At 36.2% G+C, this 21,611-nt stretch overlaps 1 protein-coding gene across 1 annotated transcript in view; it reads left to right on the top strand.

The window, feature by feature from the left end:
- Positions 1–21,611, top strand: part of IQCM (IQ motif containing M) — a 123,689-nt gene that overhangs the window by 16,165 nt on the left and 85,913 nt on the right. The window contains 3 exon segments of the mRNA XM_068680927.1: positions 3,117–3,417; positions 8,699–8,789; positions 12,299–12,369. Of these exon segments, the coding sequence (XP_068537028.1) occupies positions 3,117–3,417; positions 8,699–8,789; positions 12,299–12,369 (463 nt within the window).

Genomic DNA, 21,611 nt, shown 5'->3' with positions numbered 1-21,611 from the left:
TCCTATCTCAATACTTTACTGAAATTTCTTTCAGCTAGCCAAATCTTGGAGTTGCTTGCAATGTCTTCCACTTTTTTCTCCTTTATTTTCTTTATGCCCTTCACACTGCTAATGCAGTCTTCTCTTTGAAAATGATATCTTTTGTGGTGTTTGGTGAAACTTTCTTGCAATTTTCTGTCCACTTCTTTACTTAATTCCACAACTCTTTCAGCACATTGTCTTTTTGTACTGCAAGATTGCGGGGGACTTTGTCAATCCCTGAAGAGCTTTTCCTCTGCACTGCATTCTCTGCCATTTCTATATTGTTGACTTATTTTTGACCCATCCCCTGCAACAACTGATGCTGTTTTTCATCACCTGAATGCATCTCCCTCCAGAACATCTCTATTGCCCATCATACTCTTTCAATCCTTTTACTGTCTCTCTGACTAAATTACATTGTTTCCATTCATTATCTTTTCTATGTGCTATATTTGAGTTTCTTCCACAGCTTTATTTTTGTTGTATATACTTTTACCTCTACTTACCTCATCAGTACTCTCTAAGCCTCTAATAAAAACAGATTTGATGAGCACTATTTTTTGTGCCTCTCCAATGGCTGACAAGATCATATCCTTGTTGAGTCAAACTATTCAGGAAACTGCTGCTTTTTGCATCAAAATCTGGTATAAAATTATTTTTTTCATGAAAATAATTAATTCAAAATGTTTAGGGAAGAGGCAGTTGAAGATAGCTGCACTTTCTTCCTTTTCCCTCATTTAATGTTGCTTGTCTTTGATTGTAAGTGCTTTGAATTTGGGATTGCATCTGTATACAAGTTTGGAAAATGACTAGCCCAGGATGCAGATAATTTTTAGAATGGATTCTTTTGAGTTATGAAGAACAAAACCTGTCATCATTGCACAATATTTAAAATATTACTTCTTACTGTGTTTTGTACATACAGCCAAATAATTGCTTGCCGTCTTCTCCAAACAGTTCATTGTTATGGTGATTTTTATTAAATACTTGAAAACTCATGTGACTTCTCCAATTTAGAATCCAGATAGGCATCATTAAGCCAACAAGCTCTGAAAGTGTAAATATCACCCAGCACCTCTAACTTAATAAGCAGAAGACAATTCAGATTTTGAACATTTATAGTTTTCTCGTCTGGGAACTGGAGAAAGGAAAGGATGTGGACCCCAGAAGATTTCAAAAGCTTGAAGTCAACAGATGAATGAAAAGTCTCCCTTATAGCATCTTGAGTGAAGTGTTGGTGGGGGAAGAAGCCACAAGCTTTGAAAAACCTACCAAAAATCAGATTAAGGATAAACGTCTTGGGGAAGGTCTTGGATGATACAAATTATGGTAGAACAGATAAAAATTTACCACTTTTCCATCAACTTTGACTATTAAGTAAGTATTAACTTATATTCACACGGAAAGGGGCAGCCCAGGTATATCTTGAACATATCAATCTACTTTATTTATGCAGTGAAAAGATGTGGTAAACTTTCTTGTAGTAGCTTGGAGAAGCATGCACCACCATACAGAGCAATACAAACATGGCTTTTGTTGGGTGCAATGAGGGCTAGCAGCTCCCAAAGAAGGGGAGCTGGGGGCCTGCTCTGGGCCCACCAGCTAGTCTCGTCCCTTCACCACTGCACCCTTCACCACAGTCCCCAGGGGCAGTCAGGGACAGCCTGGGATGGCAGGACCATGTGTATGGGGTACACCCAAAGTTGCTCCGGAAAGCCCACCTGTGTGTTGGTGTCGGGTCTGGATCTGTGGGTCTGTAGTGGGACACATGCCTGAGAGGGAGTCCTCCCCCAGGGCTGGGCCTCAGGCTTATAAGGTGCCATGGCAGTGGCAGAAGCACATGCATCATCTGCTGAGTGCCCAGGAGGAAAGGGAGAATTTTGGTGTCATTCCTTTTGGGAACTCACTTGTGCGTAACCAAAGCTAGAAAATCTGGGACACTGACTGCATTGATACATTTCTTTTTGAAGAAAATAAAAGTGTTCTCTGTTCTACAAAACCTCTAACCGTTAATTTATTTTTTTTCCTGCTCATATACTGCCATTCTTCGGTCTGGTCCTGTGCTGTCTGTGCCAAAGGAACAGTCCTTTGCAGCCCTTTTGTACTGTTCCAATAGGAACTGGCTTGGTTGCAGAAGACCTTTAGGATGTTTTCACCTAGTGCTAGAGTAGTTCAGGCAAGGTGAATGCACCCCTTCTTTGTTAGGGTGGTGTAATAGTCTGTGGCAAAATGAGGCTCAGAATTTAGACGGAAGAGGAACTTTCCAAAATACTGTAATTGCTACTGACATTCACCTTTGCTGTAATTCATCAATGAATGTGTGTTTAAAATGAATGTCTATTAAGCTTTTCTTCATTAATTTTACCTACATGAGCATTACAAAATGCACTAATATAGTGATCCTTGTTAGAACAGAGACCTGAACTGTGTTCTCTAGATAAGACAGGGATTGCTTTACTTTATATCTGTAAGCTACCAACCGTGTTGTGGATGGGGCAGAATACTAAATAGCAGTAACTTGTTAAAAATATAATTACAAGTATTTGACTACATTCATCCATGGCATAATGGGGCAGCCGTATTATTAGGCTGTCCTTAGGAAATTGAATTACTCTGATGATAATAAATGGAAATGACTGTTATTTAAATGGAAGACTATTTGTATAAAATAGGCCAATGGTAAGTGACCAGCTGTTAAGTAGGTGTGAAATCTAACCTCATAGTTCTGGGTCAAGGATGGATGGGTTCTTGCCAAAGATTTTCATATTACAGCGCTTAACCTGTATGTAAGGATTCTAAAGTCAGAAGAGGTTTGAAGATCTGAAAACTGCAGCTCAACTTATAATATTCCTCTTTCATATTTTTTATTTAAGGACAAATTAATGATTTTTATTGAAAAAAATCAAAAATTTCTCTTAAATGGAATTAAAACATAAGAAGTTAGTTCATATAGCTTCACTTCTGAAGGGAAATATTGTGGCATTACAGAGATAAATTTTCATAAATTTATATCAGAGGCTTAGAGATAATTTAGTGTGAAATAAATAATTTTAAATGATCAGTGTCTTAATAATATATATTTACTTCATCAACAGAAATGCAATGGGTCCATGTCTTCCCAGAAACTTTCCGTGCCTTATTGCAGCTGGGGCTCAACTCAGACTCCTGTGAGTGCTTCTTCTGTTTTGGAAAATGCCAACTCTTATGACAATGAAGTGTTTGGAATTGAAAGACCAAAAAGAAATTTTCAGCAAGATTCTTGGTTAGAAGAAAAGTTCTACAAGGCACTTGAAACACCGCTTACTGTAATGTACAACCGTGCATTTCCTGACAAAGCTGTCAAACGTTATAAGGCTTATATCTACCTGTCTCCACAGTACACTGTAGAGCAAGAAGGTGAGAAGTCTTTCCTTTCACATGTAATTTTTAAAACAGGAGGAAATTCAGCACTTCACTGTTAGCCCACTGTTGCTTCTTTTGTCATGATTCCACGTTGTTATGAGATTTAACATAGGTATTTTTCTATCTTAGTTAATAGATGTATGCAGATGGTGAGCTTCTTTATAATCTTCTCAAAGTGTGAGCATAGTATAACTTGGTTTATAAGTAATATATATTAGAAAAAGTGCATAGTGGAAAAAATCTTGAGAAGACCTCAATTGTGGAGAGGATTTTTTTGTTTCTCACCAAAACAAACAAAGAAAAACCAAAACTTTCTGCAGAAGGCAGGTGATTTAGAGATAAAATATTATAACAGCCAGTTTCTGTCAAAATAGTATATTTTCAGACAATATTTTTATATGCATTTTCTTATATTTTTATATATATTTCTGTTGAATATGACCCTTATCCATCTATTGAAGAAGAAAACCACTATAATAAAGGAAATCTGTAGAAATATTTCCAGCATTTTCAGATCTAGCCAGCTGATAAGTTTAAAAAGTGCCACTGGTTCTACTTGAGCTAAAACAAAACTCATGTAGGGCTATAAAGGCCTGTTCTGAAGGAGAATATCTGTACATCTGATTTTTCCTTTTACGTAGAGCAAATGTTCAAGCTATTCACCATTGAGGAAACTGTTTGCTTTTTGGCAAAAATGCCTTCAAGTTTTACTCCTTTGGCCTTGACAAGTATTTATTTAGAGATAAAAGGGATGAAACCACTAAATACTGCAAGATATAAACCAAATCCAGCTTCCTGTCATCTGTAACCTTTAGACTTTTATCTGTATTCTGTACAGGTGGCCTAAGTTCCACAATACAATGCAATCTGGCAAGTTCTCAGGAAAAAAAAATATCTCCTTTGCATCTTGATAAAAATGTTGAGAAAGTCTACCTGGCAGTGCTGAAGCCCTAACGACTGTTTTTACATTCAGATTTGTTATTTACTGCCTTTGTTGTTGTTGTTGTTGTTGTTGTTGTTGTTTGTTTCTGTCAAGGTAGAATGTACCTACCTTTGGCAGATTACACTTCATTTAGAGTGCTCTGAATCAAACAGTTTCTCCATAAATATCTGTCTAGATATTTAGATAGATAACTGAAACTAAATTTATTTACTTAAATTTGGATATTTAAACATTTTAGAGTCAAACCACAACTAATAAGGAAAAGTGGAAGAGACTGCTATATGTAGGTGAATATGTCAGTGAATGCTTTGTAAAAAGGTGACATGGTACATGTCGTGACTCATTTCATTAGCTTAAGTGGAAGTCCAGCAAAGAGATTTTGATGAATACCTGCTATTGTATTGAAGTGTACGTGGTTAACTAGTTCTCTCGAGGCATGAGAGGAAGTGAGAGTGTTTCTGCAGAGAGAAAAGGTGGTCTAGGGCAGAGTTGTTTCTAAAAGAAGAATCTCTGAACAACAAAGAAAGGGAAGAAAGTTGTCTGAAATTCCAATGTTCATGAACACATACTTCCAGTTTTTATACCCTGCTCCTTGACTTATTAACACAAACATAGCTTAAATTATCTCCTTTACTGTGTGTCTTTTTGTACTGGTAGAACTGCAGAATGGACAGTATCAGCTCTTCTCTGCCTCAGTTAGAATTCTGTTTCTCTAGTAGATAAGGGGCCAGCCAGCTGAGAGGTTTCAGCTTCACCCCTGAAGGGTGCCTTTTGAAACCATGAATTGCCAAAGTGAGAAGAGTTATTGGATTGCATCTCTTTCAGTATTTTGCTAATTTGGGAGCCCTTTTTTTCTGGAATACAAGGACAGGATAGATACAAACAGGATAGCATGACCATAAATGTAGTTACACACTGTGGTAAACTTTCATGTGCAGCATGAAAACCCTGTTTCCACATGTAGGAATAGTCTTGAGCTGCTACTGAAGTGAACTCACAAAAGGTTCAGGGACTTCTAGTATAAGACATCCTGAGTGTATTTGCTCACCTAAGTGACTATTTCAGAAGTTTCAGTGCACTTATTTATCAGAAAAGGGCTGGCACAGGATGTGTGAGTAGTCCCATTTTCTTTGCTCTGTTTATAAAACTGCCCAAATTCCATTAAATGAGCTTTTCCCTTAAATAATCGGTCTCATAACTTACAGTAACCTTCAGCACTCACCTTTTTTATATACTTGTGAAATTGGATCTGCTGAGGCTTCCATGATATAATCAGAAATATATAATGCATTAGCATTGTACTTGTTTAACTGCATAAGTACAAGCAAGCAGATTTATTCATTTCAGTTCTTGGTATCTGCAGTCTTTCAGAGTGCTCTCCTCCCCATTAAGTATTTCTAAAGACACTGTTGTTTTTTCCTAAATGTAAGTGGCAGAGAAAACTGTCCCAGGCATGTAATTTCAGTAGTATCTTCTTCCCTTATGACTCATAACTGCTGAAATCAACACAACTTGGGATCTGCTCAGGAACTTCAGTACCTCTTTAATGTTTTCAAATAGTAACATCTGTGCATCTTTATGACTTCATGCTTTGCCTTAGAGTTAGTCTTAGCCAATGTTTCTGGCTGTTAAATGGTCGTACTTTTCGAAAGTAAGGTCCCTGTGCATTGTAAGTAAGAGAGTTATCATTATTGAATATTTCTTTGAGCAGAACAGCAGAAATGCTGCAAAATCAGGCCAACTTTTATCAAAACCTTGCAGATTTGTTTAGAACTTGCACTATGTATTCTGAGGTAACTTTTTTTTTTCTTTTTTTTTTTTTTTTTTTCTTCCCCACTTTCTTCCTTCATTTAGAGACATTAATGACTCCAGTTTTGAACAACTCTGGGTCTTGCAGACCCACCTATTTCAGCCTGCCATCCACCAGAGTGGCTGGCTGAGGGTAGAAGAGAGAGGTGAAGAAAAAGTTTGGCTTGAAATTAGGTAATGAGAAAGAGATAGCGGATTCAGTGAATGATAGTGACCTAAAATACTCCTTGTTTAGGAGGTGGCTGGGAGGGAATCTCTGCCAGAGGAAGCCTGCAACCATTCTTGCTTGTTTTTATACAACTGTATAGTAGTACAGAGGCAATATAAAAGAAATATATTAAAGGACAATTACACATAGTCTTGATGGAACTTTTGTCATCGCCTGCCACTGTATCCTGTGCATTAGTATCAGCATGGTTGATCTTTCAACAAACAATACAATGAAGAAGTTTTCAGACAGGAAAACTGCAGACATGAATCTGCAGTCTGGCAGGACTGCTGTTTTTGGTATTCTAGACAAAGGGCAATTATACTGCATCAGTTTCTGGAATCCTATCAAGGTAATTATCTGTGTCTGACTGTACTCCATCACTATCTTTCTCTAAATCTTTATATAGTGTATTCAAAGTTTTGTGGCATCTAGGTATAGCAAATAAATGAGCTATCTTTCAAAGCTCAAAGTGCTAATAAAACTGTGAAGTATGAAATGAAAGTGCCAAAACGTGAGAAAGATGTTGCAAACTTGCATGCAAAGAGGAAAGACTATATCAGCTGGAAAAGCCATTAGATTAACACTAATATTAAGTCTTATAAAAGATGTGTACCTGGCATTCAGAACAGTAGCACTGCATGCTAGGCAAGTTGAAAGATGTGCTGTAAACCTTTTTGTGTACTTGATGATACATAAAGAAATCTTGAAAACTGTATGCCAAAGAGAGGATTTTTCTGCTTGGTTTCTACATTTGAAATTCATATTTTCCATGGAAAATTCTCTGTTGATTGAGGAGCTAATGATATGTTAATAATCAGAAGATCAAAGAGTTGGAACGTTGTACAACTCAGAGGAGGTGAGGTTTAGGGTCATTCCAAGACAAACATTACAGTGTTTGTAAAAATGCATAAACTTACTGAACACAAAACTAGGGAAATACAGAGAACTCCAGAAATATGGAGCCCACCTAAGTTCCCCCTGTGGATTATGTGAATTTACTTACAGCATTGAAAGTGAAAAATATGTTATACCTGTCTGAAATCAATGTATTCACATTGCAAATGCAAAAGAATGATCTATGAAATCAAAATGATATATTAAGAAGTACAAAATATTATACTTGTATAGGGAACTTATACTTCTAACTAGGTACATATCAAGATACCAGCAATTTTCCTGGGGTTTTGGCACTCCACCTACTGGAGATTCATCATTTGGTGGTAATTTTTTTCTGTCTGATACTTCAGTGTGGGAAGACTGCATGGGCATGTTGCCGGGCTAACAGGAGCGAGCTGTTACTGGGTGGAAATTGCATGTGCTGCATTGCATATGCTGCAGTGAATTGAGAGGAGCTTACAGGATCTGTTGGAGTTGACTGATTTCTGGACTAGTCTGATTTTTTCTGCCTATATTTTCTATTTTCAAATTACAGCTCATGCTTGTTGTATTCCAATTTGCTTTTCTGGAATTAAGGGACCTAATTTGTTTCTTTCACACTTTTGTATCTCTCTGAAAAGTATGGATGTTTGCAAGAGAGAGACTTAAATAATGATCAGTTTGCCAGTGTGTTGAATCAGTCTGGGTGGGGCTTGGAAGAATGAACATACTCAGTTCTACTTTGCCCGTAATGCACTGTATTGTGATTACATGGGTACTAAAAGGAACAGTTCCCAAATTCCTCTGCTTTTGAGGGAACACAGTACAAAATGGAAAGCAGCACACACACACACACACACACACACACACACACACACAAATAATTAAAAAAGAAACAGAGTATGTTAATATGGGGAAGTAAATACTGAGGGAACAATTTTACTTTTTTAAGGAAAACTTGTGGAGGGAGAGGACACGTGAGGGAAAAAGAAACGGTACTTATATAGTGTATGTATTTGAAGTCTTTTGAAAGCTATTGCTATCTTTGGCTCTTCTAAAACAATTGCTCTATGTGTACATTTCTAAAAAGATCTTTTTTAAAGCAATTTTTGTGCTTAAAAATGTTTTAGTTTTCACCGTGGTTGTGAATATAAAACAGAGCTGTGTGGAGTGTGTGGTCCACTTGCATAATAGTGTGGAGTCCAAAATTAATTGCAGAGTGACATTGGAGAGAATGTCTGTTTGCAGTATGTGCATATGTTTGTAGTTTCCCTGAGAAATTTCTCATACTCTTCTTTACTGAAAACAAAAACAAAAACAATAACAAAAACGTAATGACTTGGTGTCTCTCTTGGCTTTCTTGGGCTGGCTGTGCTTATACATATACAAATTAATATATTCTAACTCTTTTTTAATATTACTTACCTTTTTCATAGAGAGAATAAGTATAACTGAGTTGTTGTCTGGGATTGACACAGTAAGTAGAGCTTTGAAGAATGAGAAAAAGGAGAAATTTTCATCTCTCAGGTAAGACATGAGAGAGGTAAACTATTACTTGTTTTCTCTCTCAAAGGCAAATAAAGAAGTTCACGTTCTCTTTTTACAGACTATTTATTATACTTGCTGTAAATTTCATACTGCAAATTCTTTGAGAAATTACAGAAATTTGTTTTCTGAAGGTTCCAGGAAAAATGTTCTGTAGTTCTGTTTGATTTCTTGTTTATTTTTATGGAGTTCTGTAGTGCCTCTTGAATAGATAGATTAGTCCCAAGATCTCATTGAAAAATGCAGGAGAAGCTATTTTTCTGATGATATACTTGAAAGGGTTGTGCAGCATTGGAATAAGCTGCCCTGAGATGCGGTTAGGTCACCATCCCTGGAGGTCTTAAAAAAACGCGTAGATGTAGAACTTAGTAGCATGGTTTAGTGGTGGTCTTGTTAGTGCTGGACTAGTTAATCTTAGAGGTCTTTTCCACCCTGAATTAATCTGGCCCAGTTCATGAGTGCTGACCTTGGACAGAATGGTGATCTTCTTTACCGCAGGCCCAGTTCTGCTCCTCAGCGTGAACTTTTCTCTGCATTCTGTTCTGATCAGTATGGCCTAATCACTCCATGGCACATTTCTCCCTTATGGCAGTATCACCTCTTGTGAACAGACACAGACCTGGGCTGTGCAGCTCCTAACTGAATAAGCGTTTACTCGTGGCTGCAGCCCATGTGTGTGAACACATGCCCACCCAGTAACATGAGTAATGGAGCCTACTACAGATATTTATTTGCCTTCTTGGAAGACACTTCGCAAGTTAAATCTTACCAAAAGTTGCTTTATGCTTTTGGTAATTTTGAAGATTCCTCAAACATCCTTATTATCATTTTAAACACCTTTCTAATAATAATACCTTAAAACTGTTGACAATACCTTCCTTTTATCATCTGAATCTTAGCACTTTAAGGAACACTCTTGGTGGAAGATTTTCAATTTCAATTTGAGATTGAAATATTGGTAGGAGAATATAGAGATCTAACTGTGTAGTCTTACAAACTTGTTTTATCTATTTCACAGGGTAATTATATTTGCCTTGGAATGAGCACAATGAATATGGCTGCTCACAGGAAATGTTTCAGCTCTATCAGTGAGCTTTGGCTGCTTGTTTCCACATATCCTCAAAGGGAGACAAAATTGCAGTTTGTGAAACACTTTTCATTTGCTCCTGCTTCCCAAAAGAACAAACCTTAATATAATTACTAAATTTTTTATCTGATGATTTTGCAGGGTTTCCACTATTTAGTATCCCCTTTGCTCCTCCCACTTCTTGTGTGCATTTAGATAGAAAGTAGAAGCAGAATCATAAAACTTAAAAATACCACTAAAAGGCCACTAAGCAGAAAAAGCAGGGGGAGGATGGTCATGAGCAAATGGATGTTGTATTGAGGTCTCTAATCCTGAATATTTTTGACTACTTTTAGTTTACTGGCATCTTTGTGACAACAGATTGCAGACAACCCTGCTTTATTGGAAATTTTTCTGTATGCCTGTTACATTCTCCTATTCTTGTGGTTGTATTTGCACCTTCTAATGTGTTTTCTAAGTGAAAATAGTAACATTACCTGGCTACTTGAAGGGCACACATTACAATTGTATATATTTATTTAAGTGTAGAGACCTGTCTGGAAATAAAACTGGTACTGTCCCACCTTAATAAGTAGTGCATGAACATGAACCCTTAACTCAAAATTGATGGAAAAACCTGTTTGGAATTTCTCTTTTGCCTTCTCTTACATAAGGCTCTTATGATTCTTCAGAATAGCAGGAAAGCTCATTTAGTCTTCCAAAGTCCTTGTGAATTTATTTATGGTTCCAGTGGTGGTACTCCCAAGAAAATTAAATTATAGCTGTACTTCTGATTTCATCTTGTATTACTTTCAGTGTAATCTCTTTTCAGCCTAAGTATCTCAAGTAACCACCTTTTCCTTCATATTTAAAATTCAGAAACAATTTAAGATCAGCTTGCTGATCACTCCTGGAGTGTATTATAAAGGAACATGAAGGTTTTAAAACTAAGGTGTATAATCTGGATTTTATTTTTGGAAAGTGTAATGTAGCTCAGTGATAAAGCAGAATTAGGTGCTATGCTTCCAAATGATAACAATTTCCTTGGTGACTGTTACAAGATATTGGGATAAGCAAAAGGGTAAGTACCTTTAACACTGATGAAATCTTATAAACCTCAAGAAGTAGCTTTCTATACATATTGGATCCTGTATCTTGATATTATGAACACAAATTTGGTTATTAAATAAATAAAAAGAAAAATACAATTTTGTATGATAGCATACCTAAATACCAAACTCAATTACATAAATGAGTTGTGATAGTGATTTTCTTTCTATGAGTTTCCTGTTCATCTTTCACAAATACCTGGATCCCTGGTTGCACAGCAGGTCTGGAAAAAACATGCTCAAGTTTTAAAAGCATTTGGTGTTGCTATCATCTGTGGCAGTTCCCGATAAGCTCATTTGCAAGCCAGAGCTGAAAATGAGATGTGTTTATCCCATGGAGGCTCCTGTGGCTGTTTGTAATTTCAGAACAGTTCTAGAAACTGGCCATGAACACAAACTTGCTTCCCAGTGTGAGCAAGTTTTCAGTGCCCAGCATTATGCAAAACTAACTATAGTTAAGCAGCTAGGTTAAAACATTTTAGAGAAACACATTTATGTTAACATATTTATATATTTAATGAAGCCCATAAGCACAATCTCCCTGACTAAATATACATGTAATTCAGCAAACAGGTGAACACTGAGTGGTTTTCAGTAACTGATTTTTCTGGTAGAATATACTTTTTTATTTCTGAAATTATTCAGTGTGACAGCTACATACAACATTGTTTTAATGGTAAGATAAATGAAACTTCTGGAACTGCTGGAATTATTCTGCAGAGCAGCCCGTGAACAGATGATCAGACAGATTGGCATGACTATGAAGAGGCAGAGGCCAGAGGAGCCTGCTCCCACCCATTCAAAAGAGAAGGAAGCTTCATAGAAGTCACTCCTGTCTCGCTGATGCCTGTTAAAGTAACATCTACAGTGTATCTGTAGGCAATGCTGCTTGCCCAGACTTTACCAATACAGATAAATTTGTGTTTTACAGTTCTACTATAGAAAATATTTGTTTACTTTCATTCTTTGACTCTCATAGTCACAATACCACGTGATAGCTAATTGCAATCACAATGACAGAAGTCAGTCTGTGAAGAACTAGAATGAAGCTATTTATTTTCTATTATCACAAGGTAGTTTTTAGATTATAATGACTTTTAAGTACATCTTAAAAGGACAGCTATTTTGGAAATTAAACACTCCTCAATTAGCAAGTTCCCAACCCAAAAGCTATTGCTTATTCGAATGGTTCACTTAGACTTTCAAGTGTTTTAAAACATATTTCAAAGTGCTATTTTACACAATATGAAGGTTTAGTTTGCAATGTGATCTTCTAGAAATAGAAACAAGATTGTTATTTTATTTTTTTTTTAAAGCAGATCCTTGGATTCACCCAGTGCTTCTCCTAGACCATGTGATATTCCTGGGTTTCAGATCACACACAAAGGTAAAGAGGTGTAAATCCCATTGTGGTGCAGAGAGTAGATAATCTATGTATATTAGGAGTATTAGGAAAAAAAAATACCTTTTAGGTCGGTTGTTTTCTTTGTTTTTGAGAGAGGTATTTTCAAAGAACAATCCTCATAATTATTTTTTTCTAATGTTCTGCAAAACTTGAAAATGTTTAGAATGATGCCAGACCAATTTAGATGTTTTTTTTTTTTTTTTTTTTTTTTTTTTGTAACTTTCAGGTTTTATTTGTAAATTCAAGTATCTCAGGGACAATACTCTGTATTTATCTCCTAACCCTTTCCCAGTGAACAGGGTTTACTACTTCACGTGAAACCTTTGTGCTCTAGCCTTCAAAGCCAAAGTGAAAGGTGTCTTACTGTGTTTTGCTGTGTGCCATTACACATATTTCTTAGTACAAATGACCATGTACTAAGAACTTGTCTGACTGACTGTACTGCTATGAAGTCCTATTCTTGAGCAATTCTGGCATGCATGAACTCTCTTCCAAACCTCACTTGGATACTCAGATATCTTATCACTGTCAATCCGAACAGTCAAATGGCCTGGCCACAGTCAGTCCCCCACGGACATAGATACTGGCCTGAAATCTTGACTGATGTTGTGCTGGGTCTATCCGTGATGGAGTTAACTTTCCCTGCAGCAGCCGACACAGTGCTGTGCTCTGCACTCGTAGATGTTTTTTCCAGTGTATTGCATGTGGCACTAGTGGGGCTCTGTGATCCCGAAGCCTAACGTGCTTCTGTCTGCTTCAGCCTTGGTTCTTGATCTTGACATTTGGATCTTTGTCCTTCTATCCTACCCTCTGTCCCAGCTGTTTCCTGCTGCCAAACAGCCTGCCTAATAATACTGCGGCAGCCTTCTTTGTTTGACATCCCCACTTTGCAGAATGGATCTTCTGACCCTCATCTGGGCCTTGCCTTTGCCACTGACTGCTTGAATCCTGACTTCTGCTTCTATTAGCTTGTCACTAGCCTGAGCTGTTGTAGTAGAAGGGCCAGCTGAAAGACTGAACTATTCCTCCATGCAAACTCACTAAAAATAATGTGATGGCAAGAGATTTATAGTTAAAGTTCCTGGTGCAAAATTGGAGACATAATACTTTTGAGACCTAAAGAACTTAATCAGTTTCAAAGGGCACTGAGAAACAGGTAAAAAGATTTGACTTGTGAAAATAAGACGCTCATTTGACCTGAATTTTCCTTGATAAACAGAAACAATAACAAAAATAAGTTTGCCATAAATGCCTCTTAGGGCTTTCACAGACTTAACTGGGCTCTGAATCATATTAGTCACTAAACATTTTCTTAATCTACTGCACTTAAAAGTCCCCAGGCAGCCTGTTGCTAGCAGCAAAATGATCTGTCTGCTCTGATCTTCCCCTTTTCTCTGCACTCTAGAGACTTAGTATAAGGAAATGCAAGGCTATGATAAAAACAATGGATTCTGAAACAATCATGTATTGAGAATGAGTTAATATCCATGCCTTCTGTTTAGGGCTTTTACACATTTCAACATCTAAATTTTCATGCAAGCAGACAAAAAAGAGATGATTTAAGGTACTATCAATAGGATACTGCTGTCTCAATGAACCTGAATGTTAATAGTATATTCACAATGTGTTTACCGATATTGTTAAAAATGGCAAAGAAAGGCTCTGAAAAGCTCTACCTGTTTGCTCTTTAGAATTAAATTGCAGTATGGCCACTTGCCTTAAACTCACTCAGCAGCAACCTATGGTTGTCCACTTCCCCAGGTCAGATTGGGCAGAGAGTAGCTCTCAATTACGGTTTGTGTTTTGCTCCTCCCTCTATTACAAGAAGGAAGCAATCTGTTGCTGTCTATTCAGCACAGGATTACTTTTCCATCCTAGCTGGCCCAGATATGCTGGCCAGCAAGACTGGATATCCTGCTCCAACCATTCCTGCTGTGCACATCTACTCTCTGATGAAGAATAGAAACCTTTGTGGTATCAGTGAGAGAGATGAAACGCTATTCAGTGGAACATAAGAATGTGAGACAATCTTGCAAAAAAAATTCTGACTGTGCTTTTGAAAGGACATAGTTGTTTTTACTTTCAGATATTGTCATATTTGGTTCTTTGAACTGATATATGTGAGCAAGCCCAAATGTGTGCAAAATCATTGATTTTGCTATGCGAATGCTTGCAGATTAGATTGCAGTGCAGGGGTCATGAATGAAAAGAGAGAGAAACATAATCTAACAGCATATTTTAAAACAAAATAGAGTATTATTTTATTGGTATTATTTTTACATTTATTCTCTTGGTAGTGAAAGTTGAGGGTGAACATCAGATCAGCTATGTGATTAAGTGTGTTACACATCTTTATGACAGCCCCATAATTATACCCTTGCAATATCTGCCAAAATGGTGATTTCTAATAATACATATTTTAAATCTATTTAATGTTTTCTAATATTTTTATTGCATACATTTGTAAAAATATTTTTGTTTGGTTTTGTTTACTAAAAGAACACAAACTGCAAGTTAACACCCTTCTTGAGCTAAAAGTGCTTCTTAGTTTTAGTGGATTTTGTCATGAAAAACTAGGAACTGACAAGTAGTGATGGAAATGGCTAGGAATATAAAATATATAGATATATATTTTCTAATAATTTATTCAGTGATTAGTGCCAATATTCTTCAAACCACATTCAAGCAACTGTCAGACTATCTGAATACCTAAGTCTTCAGTAAAAAACAGTAAATTATTTGATGAAAAATGTCAGGATTCATTCTAAAACGTTTTCAGCAAATGGCATTAGTCCAGCTGTCTTGTAAAGTAAGATGGCCAGAGCTTTTTCCATACCTTCTGGGAACAAAAATTGACTAATTTAGTAAATGTTTGTACAGATTTGGTCATATTCCTCTGCATCTGAACTGCATATTAAATTGTGAATATCATAATTACTCTTGTAGAAGAGGCTGATACATTGTTAGGAAAGCTAAATCATTCATTCAATTAAAAATATGAGAAAGAGCTTGAAGACTATAGACAAATATCAGTTCTTGTAAATTACCACGTTTGTGTGTATATCACTACATAAAAACACACTTGAGCTCCTGACATCTATTGATCCACTGCTTACAGATACAGTTTATATGTGTAGTACACAATTAATATGATCCATTTATTTGTTAATGCCAAATAAGTATCAGCCTATCTTTCTTTTTTTTCAAATGATAAGAAGAGTAATGGTCACTGATGGCCTCTGAGCTTATTGATATAGCTCCTTACACTATTTCCATGACCCTGTTAGGGTTCATACTGCCATCTTGTATGACAGCGAGGCAGCATACTTATGTCATTATTTCTTGGTAGCAGTCTTACTCTGGGACTCTGGAGAGGCATTCCACAAGCAGAGACAAGGAGAGGGAAATACAAGTGCTTCTTCTGCTGTCCTCTACCCAACATTGCTAAATAAAGTTCATATAAGTGATAGGTTACAGGGGAACTAGATGGGATTAGGGCCATGTAAACTCTGAAGTAGCCTGATTCTTTTCTTCTGGAGAACCACTGTGACCTGCAAGAGCCTAAGCAGCTTGAAAGTTGGCCTATAGTCTGTTTTTCATTCCTCCTCCTCTCAGCAAAAGTCTGAATTTTTTGAACAGAACTCTCATACTGTCTTTTCTCTTTTTCTGCTATAAGTTATTCCTCATATAAAGGTGGTTGAATGCAGAATATTTCTCTTTCAGTGAGCTGGATAGTTAAATGCTGAGTTAAATCAAGGGTCTAGCTTATCTCCATCAGCCAAAAACAATCCAAGCCAAAGGAACTGATGACAAATATGTGAAAAATCAAACATATTTGATGATAAGGAAATAATGCCAGAAACCTTGCACTGACTTGGTTCATCCTTATTCATGAACAGAGATGAGTCACAATCAAACATTGGCTTGAACTTAGTTCAGCTTTTTCATTCTGTTGCCCACCTCTATTTCTGTCTTATGGAATAATGATTTTCTAGCAGAATACAAGGGGGAAAGTTGGAATTCATCTTTTGTCTAGGGGATGTTTTTTTTGTTTGTTTGGTTGGTTTTGATTTAGTTGTTGATTTGTTTTTAAGATGCATATGCTCAACAAAAAGAACTTCAGATTCAGTAGTTGAAGTTTTCTTTTAAGTAGCTTTAAATGGGACATTGTAATGGAAAAGCATTGACTGATTTTGATGGGAAGGGCTGGTAACAACATTCATTTTGCCCATTTTTGCAAAACCATGGCTAAAGATAGACTCACTGAACATATCAGCAGCACTCTTAGTAATGTGTGAGGTGTTTCAAGAAAGCCAGTTATTTTATACTTAGAAATGCTGTGATTGGAACACCTGCAAGACCACCTAGTTTTTATGGTTGGACTTGCTCAATAAAGTAATACTGCAATCTCCACAGTGGTTCATCCTGGATAACAAAGCCTGGTTCAGGTCCTTCACCTTTCTGTTACTGAGTTAAAATAGTGTACTGCTTCCAAGTCACTGTTCATGTGTATATAGCTGGTAGTTGATAGAAAAAAGAATCTCAGAAGCCATATATATCTAAATTTTTGCCAAACCTATATTTTCCACAAATAGATCCTCTATGAAAAAACACATTAACATTAGCACTTCTGAATGCACTGTTGAAAAATATCTTTTACAGGGAAAGTCATTTTTTCTCTCCTGGCTTAACAGATGACACTAATAAGAAATCTGCTTTCTGAATAAAAGACTTGGTGCAATAAAGGCCAGAAGCTGAAAGGCCAAGTGTTGGATGGTACTGCATTATCTATGACAGCTGAACAGTTTTGAAAATCTGATCTTTAAAGCTGAAGGACTGCCAAAAGATGGAGGCCTTAGTATGTGACTTGGGCTCACTTCTAAACAGAATTTGTTGCAGAATCATACTGCATCCAAAGTTCACTCATTGTGAAAATATCTGCACCCTCTTTTTCCCCTTTAAAAGGACACTGGCTAGTTGCTGGGCTTCAGCAGCAGCATAAGTCTAGCTCTAATTCTCTTTTGTGTCACCATTTTAGATAATCTATAGTCAGTCACACCTAGGTAGAATGGAAAAAAATCATTTTTCCAAGGCTGGGATTCAATTTGAGTCCTCAATATAAATGGGTTTTTAAGAAACAATCAAATTACTCCTGTCTGCTTCAGGCACATTTACCTAATTTTTTCTTATTGTATAAGAGAAATGACCAATTTTTCTGTCAAAAAAAAAAAAAAAATAGTGTCAGATGAAGATATGTGATCATTTTTAGATTCCATTGTAACTGGCTTTTCAATTATGTGCTTCTAAAATGCTGGGGTTATTGGTAATTAACACTAGAACAAGTATAATTTCAAGCCATCTAGCACAATTTGTGGGTGTTATGTTTTATGATGGCTCACTTCCATCTTATAAGAGGGAATTTGGGAACCGGCTATTTTTCTTGCTTGATTCAACACAGTTAATGGTCATACATCTATCAGAAAAAAAAAAACCAACAAAAACTCACACTTGTTTAATAACATAAAGATACACAGCTGATGGGGCTTTTTCATGGAAAAGTGTGTGAAACATTGATTTATTTCATATGGGAGACTGTTAGCTGGAAATAAGTTTTGAAGGAAGGAAAGGAGAAAACCCACCCATAGTGCTGCAAATAAAGAGTGCATTTTCAAATAGAGTTCAAATCATGAAATAAAAAGATGAGGAGATTTCACATTACAAGACAGAACAATTTGACCTTTATGAAAGATATTCACATGATATATTGCTCAGGCCCTTTGATGTTTTGTTGATATAATCAAAGGCTTTTACGAGCAAATTAGAGGTAGCTTGATTTTGAGATGTTTGAAAAAATGAGATCAGTTTGCAGCAGTGATAAAATAGTCTTCTGCTCTCCTGACCAAGGCCATGGTTATTTGAACTACGGTCTTTATTCTTTCCTCTTTTTCTCCTGCCCTAGAGTTATTTCTTGTATTTCTGCATTACAGCTTAATAGAAAAGCTTCACTGATTGGAACAGGATTTGTTTTGGGGACTACAGCTTTGTATGTATTTCTAAAGGTTTTACAGGCAGTCTTTGAGTGCTGCTATATTTTTAGTAGTCCTCTCACATGCCTATTACATACAGGGCTGAACAATAGTAATTACTGCACAAATACCAAGGTCCCAAAGTAGTAGCATTCACTTCAGTGAAGAGCTGCTGTGAAAGCACATTTCAAAAAGAACCCATGGTGACAAGAGAAGGGGAAGGAGGGAAGGAAAAATGCAGTTCAAAGATTTTTTTTCTGAGGGAACATAATTCATTCATATGTATACAAGATTCTTTTCCCTGTTGTTTGCATTTTCACTAAAATAAAATAGGCCCAAAGAAGTGCCTTGTGGGCACAAAGTGAGTTCTTTAATGGAAGGGTTTATATGACTGAGGTAAAGAAAGGCCATGAAATAGGGTATCACTGGGTGGTTGGAACCGAACTGGATCTGCTACACAAAGGGATGAAGGGGGAAGATTAGCTGGTAGGAGCAGGACAGGGCATTCAACAGAAGACCTACAAGGTGATTCAGGAGAGATCTGAAGAAGTGTGAATGGAAATGGTATCTTTTCTGAACTGGAAGTTTTAGGGACATCTTCCATTAATGTCCCCATGACGGTACAGTTTTAATGAAGGACCCCTAGGATATTAAGATGTGTGCTGAGATAAATTGTGTTTTGTTCATTGAAATTGTAAATCCAGTATTGCTTTGATGAAGCTGCCATTGTAGCAGCATAATATTTTCATCATCAGTAAGCACTAGTTTTATGCAATGGAAAAAACTATATTATTTTTATTTATTTATTTATTTATTTATTTTGGGGGGTGGGAGGGTTATGGAACTGTTACAGAACAAGAGCTGGTTTACTTTGTTTTTTGCCAAAAAGCTTTTTTTTTTTTTTTTTTTTTTATATATATTTATTTTCTGTCACCTTCAAGTTGTAAAAAGTATTAGTGAAAAAAATAAAGAATGAGAAAAAGTCATGTTTCTTTTTCTCCTAAAATGTCAAGAAGCAAAGATGATAGGACATTTGTCATTGATTTTTCTCATTCTAACAATTCACATGTCATGTTTTCATATGTTATGCACTCCAGACCTCAAACAAACTTTTTTTTATAGACCTCTCTGTGTACATGTTATTCTGTGTACATATTGTCAAGCATCTAGAGACAGCTCCTGTTCCTGGTTCAGTAGACCAAATCATCACTGAACTCTGGAATTAGGTGGGAAAAAAAAAGGTCAGTGGGATTTGCAACACCTTCCATTTTAAACAGGATTGCTCTGTAGATCTTCATCATGCCATGGTTAACTAGTGAAGCAAAAGTCATCACACATGCACAGACATATGCACAACCTCATTTTCCCCCCAAATTACAAAATCCTATTTGCAAATGCTATATGGGAATCCTAATTATAATTAGATTTCATCTATTCAGATTGAAGACTCCATTCTTTTCCCTTGGGAGGTGTGGGTAAGCTAACAAAGCAGCTGAACTGGGTGAATAATACTCTGATATTATAGACACTTGAAAGAAACCTCAGGATTTCTAGTACACAGAAATAAAGCTGATGAGACCATCATACGATATAAACACTTAATATTTTCCTTAACACAAGCAAGAAATGTGACTAAATTTCAGATGTATTCTTAATTACTCTGGTTTTCTAAGCACATTTGAAATGTGTTGCTTGTAAACAAACCCATTCTCTGGGTTGGATAACTGGACAAACACATGCATTCTTGATTCTTCAAAGTAATAATTATTAATTTCTACTCTCATTCTTGATTTCAATGTTTAGAAAGAGTTTAAGGATGTATAATTTCAGCATATCTTTTTTTTTTTTTTTTTGACCAAAATGTAAAATGCAGTCTGAATTGCTTATGAATTGAAATATGCTTAGAAAAAAAAAAAAAAAAAATCTTTAGGTGAAAGTAAATTTATTATAACTCCAGTATGAGCCCACTCAGTTGCAATATATACCAGCTTTGCCACCAGACATTTTTATCAATTTGTGTGAATCAGAGAGCACCATAATAGAAAGTTCAGTGTATTTTTATAGATGTTTATTTCAAATATTTCATGCATGCAGATGTTTTCAACAGAAGCTGGCAAAAACATTTTAAATAAAATGTGCAACAATGCAACTACCTTTCATAAACAAAACAAGGTTGTTCGGTTTGCTTGTTAAGTCAACTTTAGCAGTTCCTAGAAATGTCATTTATTAAATGTCAGGCTAATTACTTGTAATATCAACCCTGAAAAACAGACCTTTGTGAGTGCACTTTCAGAAGCTTTTTCTTCCTATTCACAGTCTGTCTGGTGCATTTCTGGTGAGCAAATTGATGTTTTCGCAAAGATATTAAACTATTTTCTAAATATGTATCTTTGTTTAGAATATAGAAGGATGTTTCATGATACTTTAATGAAAATAAATTAATATATTCTTAATTTGAATAACCAGGTTTATAAAACCTGGCTGTGGTATGCAACTGATGAATTCTAGCAAATACCCTGTGTCTGGCAGGGACCAATACTTCTTCTGTGGGAAGAAGTGCTTGTTTTTTTTCTGCATACTTGCCCTCGCTGCTGAACCTGACATGAAAAGTACAATTACTGCAAATTCAATAGCTATTTCTATACTGTGAATCATTACATCTTACACTGGCCACTTGGCACTGAAATTGTGTTACCAGTAGTAGCTGTGATATTAGAAAGAGTAACAGATCTGCTTTTGTTGAGGAAAAGAAGTTAACAGAAAGAAAATAGTTTTCAGTGTTACTAGTGCTTTGTCTGCAACAACACGTCAATCAGTAAAAATGAAATGAAAGCTATGAATCAGTAGGAATATAAGAAATGTACTAAGAACCTCTGTACCATCTAGACTATAAAAACATTTGCATTAGAAAATTCTTGCATTTGAATACTCTTAACAAGCTCTGAAGTATAAAGTATATTAAGTATAAATCCACAAGAGAAAATGAAGATGAGCCCTGTCATGGTGCATTAGTTAAATCCAGGTTACATAGATAACCATAAGATAAAAATGCAGCAATCCAAAGGAGTTTGCATAGGTTGAAAGTTGAAACTAGAAGTGGCAAAGGTTGAGACTTGGAGGTAAAAGAGCTTGGAGGTGAAAGAAGCAGTAATTTTTTAATTATGGTAGCTGCTGTACCTACGTGGGGGCACAGGTAGT

This window comes from Anas acuta, chromosome 4, assembly GCF_963932015.1.
Source record: "Anas acuta chromosome 4, bAnaAcu1.1, whole genome shotgun sequence".
In the NCBI taxonomy this organism is placed as follows: domain Eukaryota; kingdom Metazoa; phylum Chordata; class Aves; order Anseriformes; family Anatidae; genus Anas; species Anas acuta.
The sequence above is the reverse complement of the archived record's forward strand: the minus strand, read 5'-3'. Positions and strand labels throughout refer to the sequence as shown.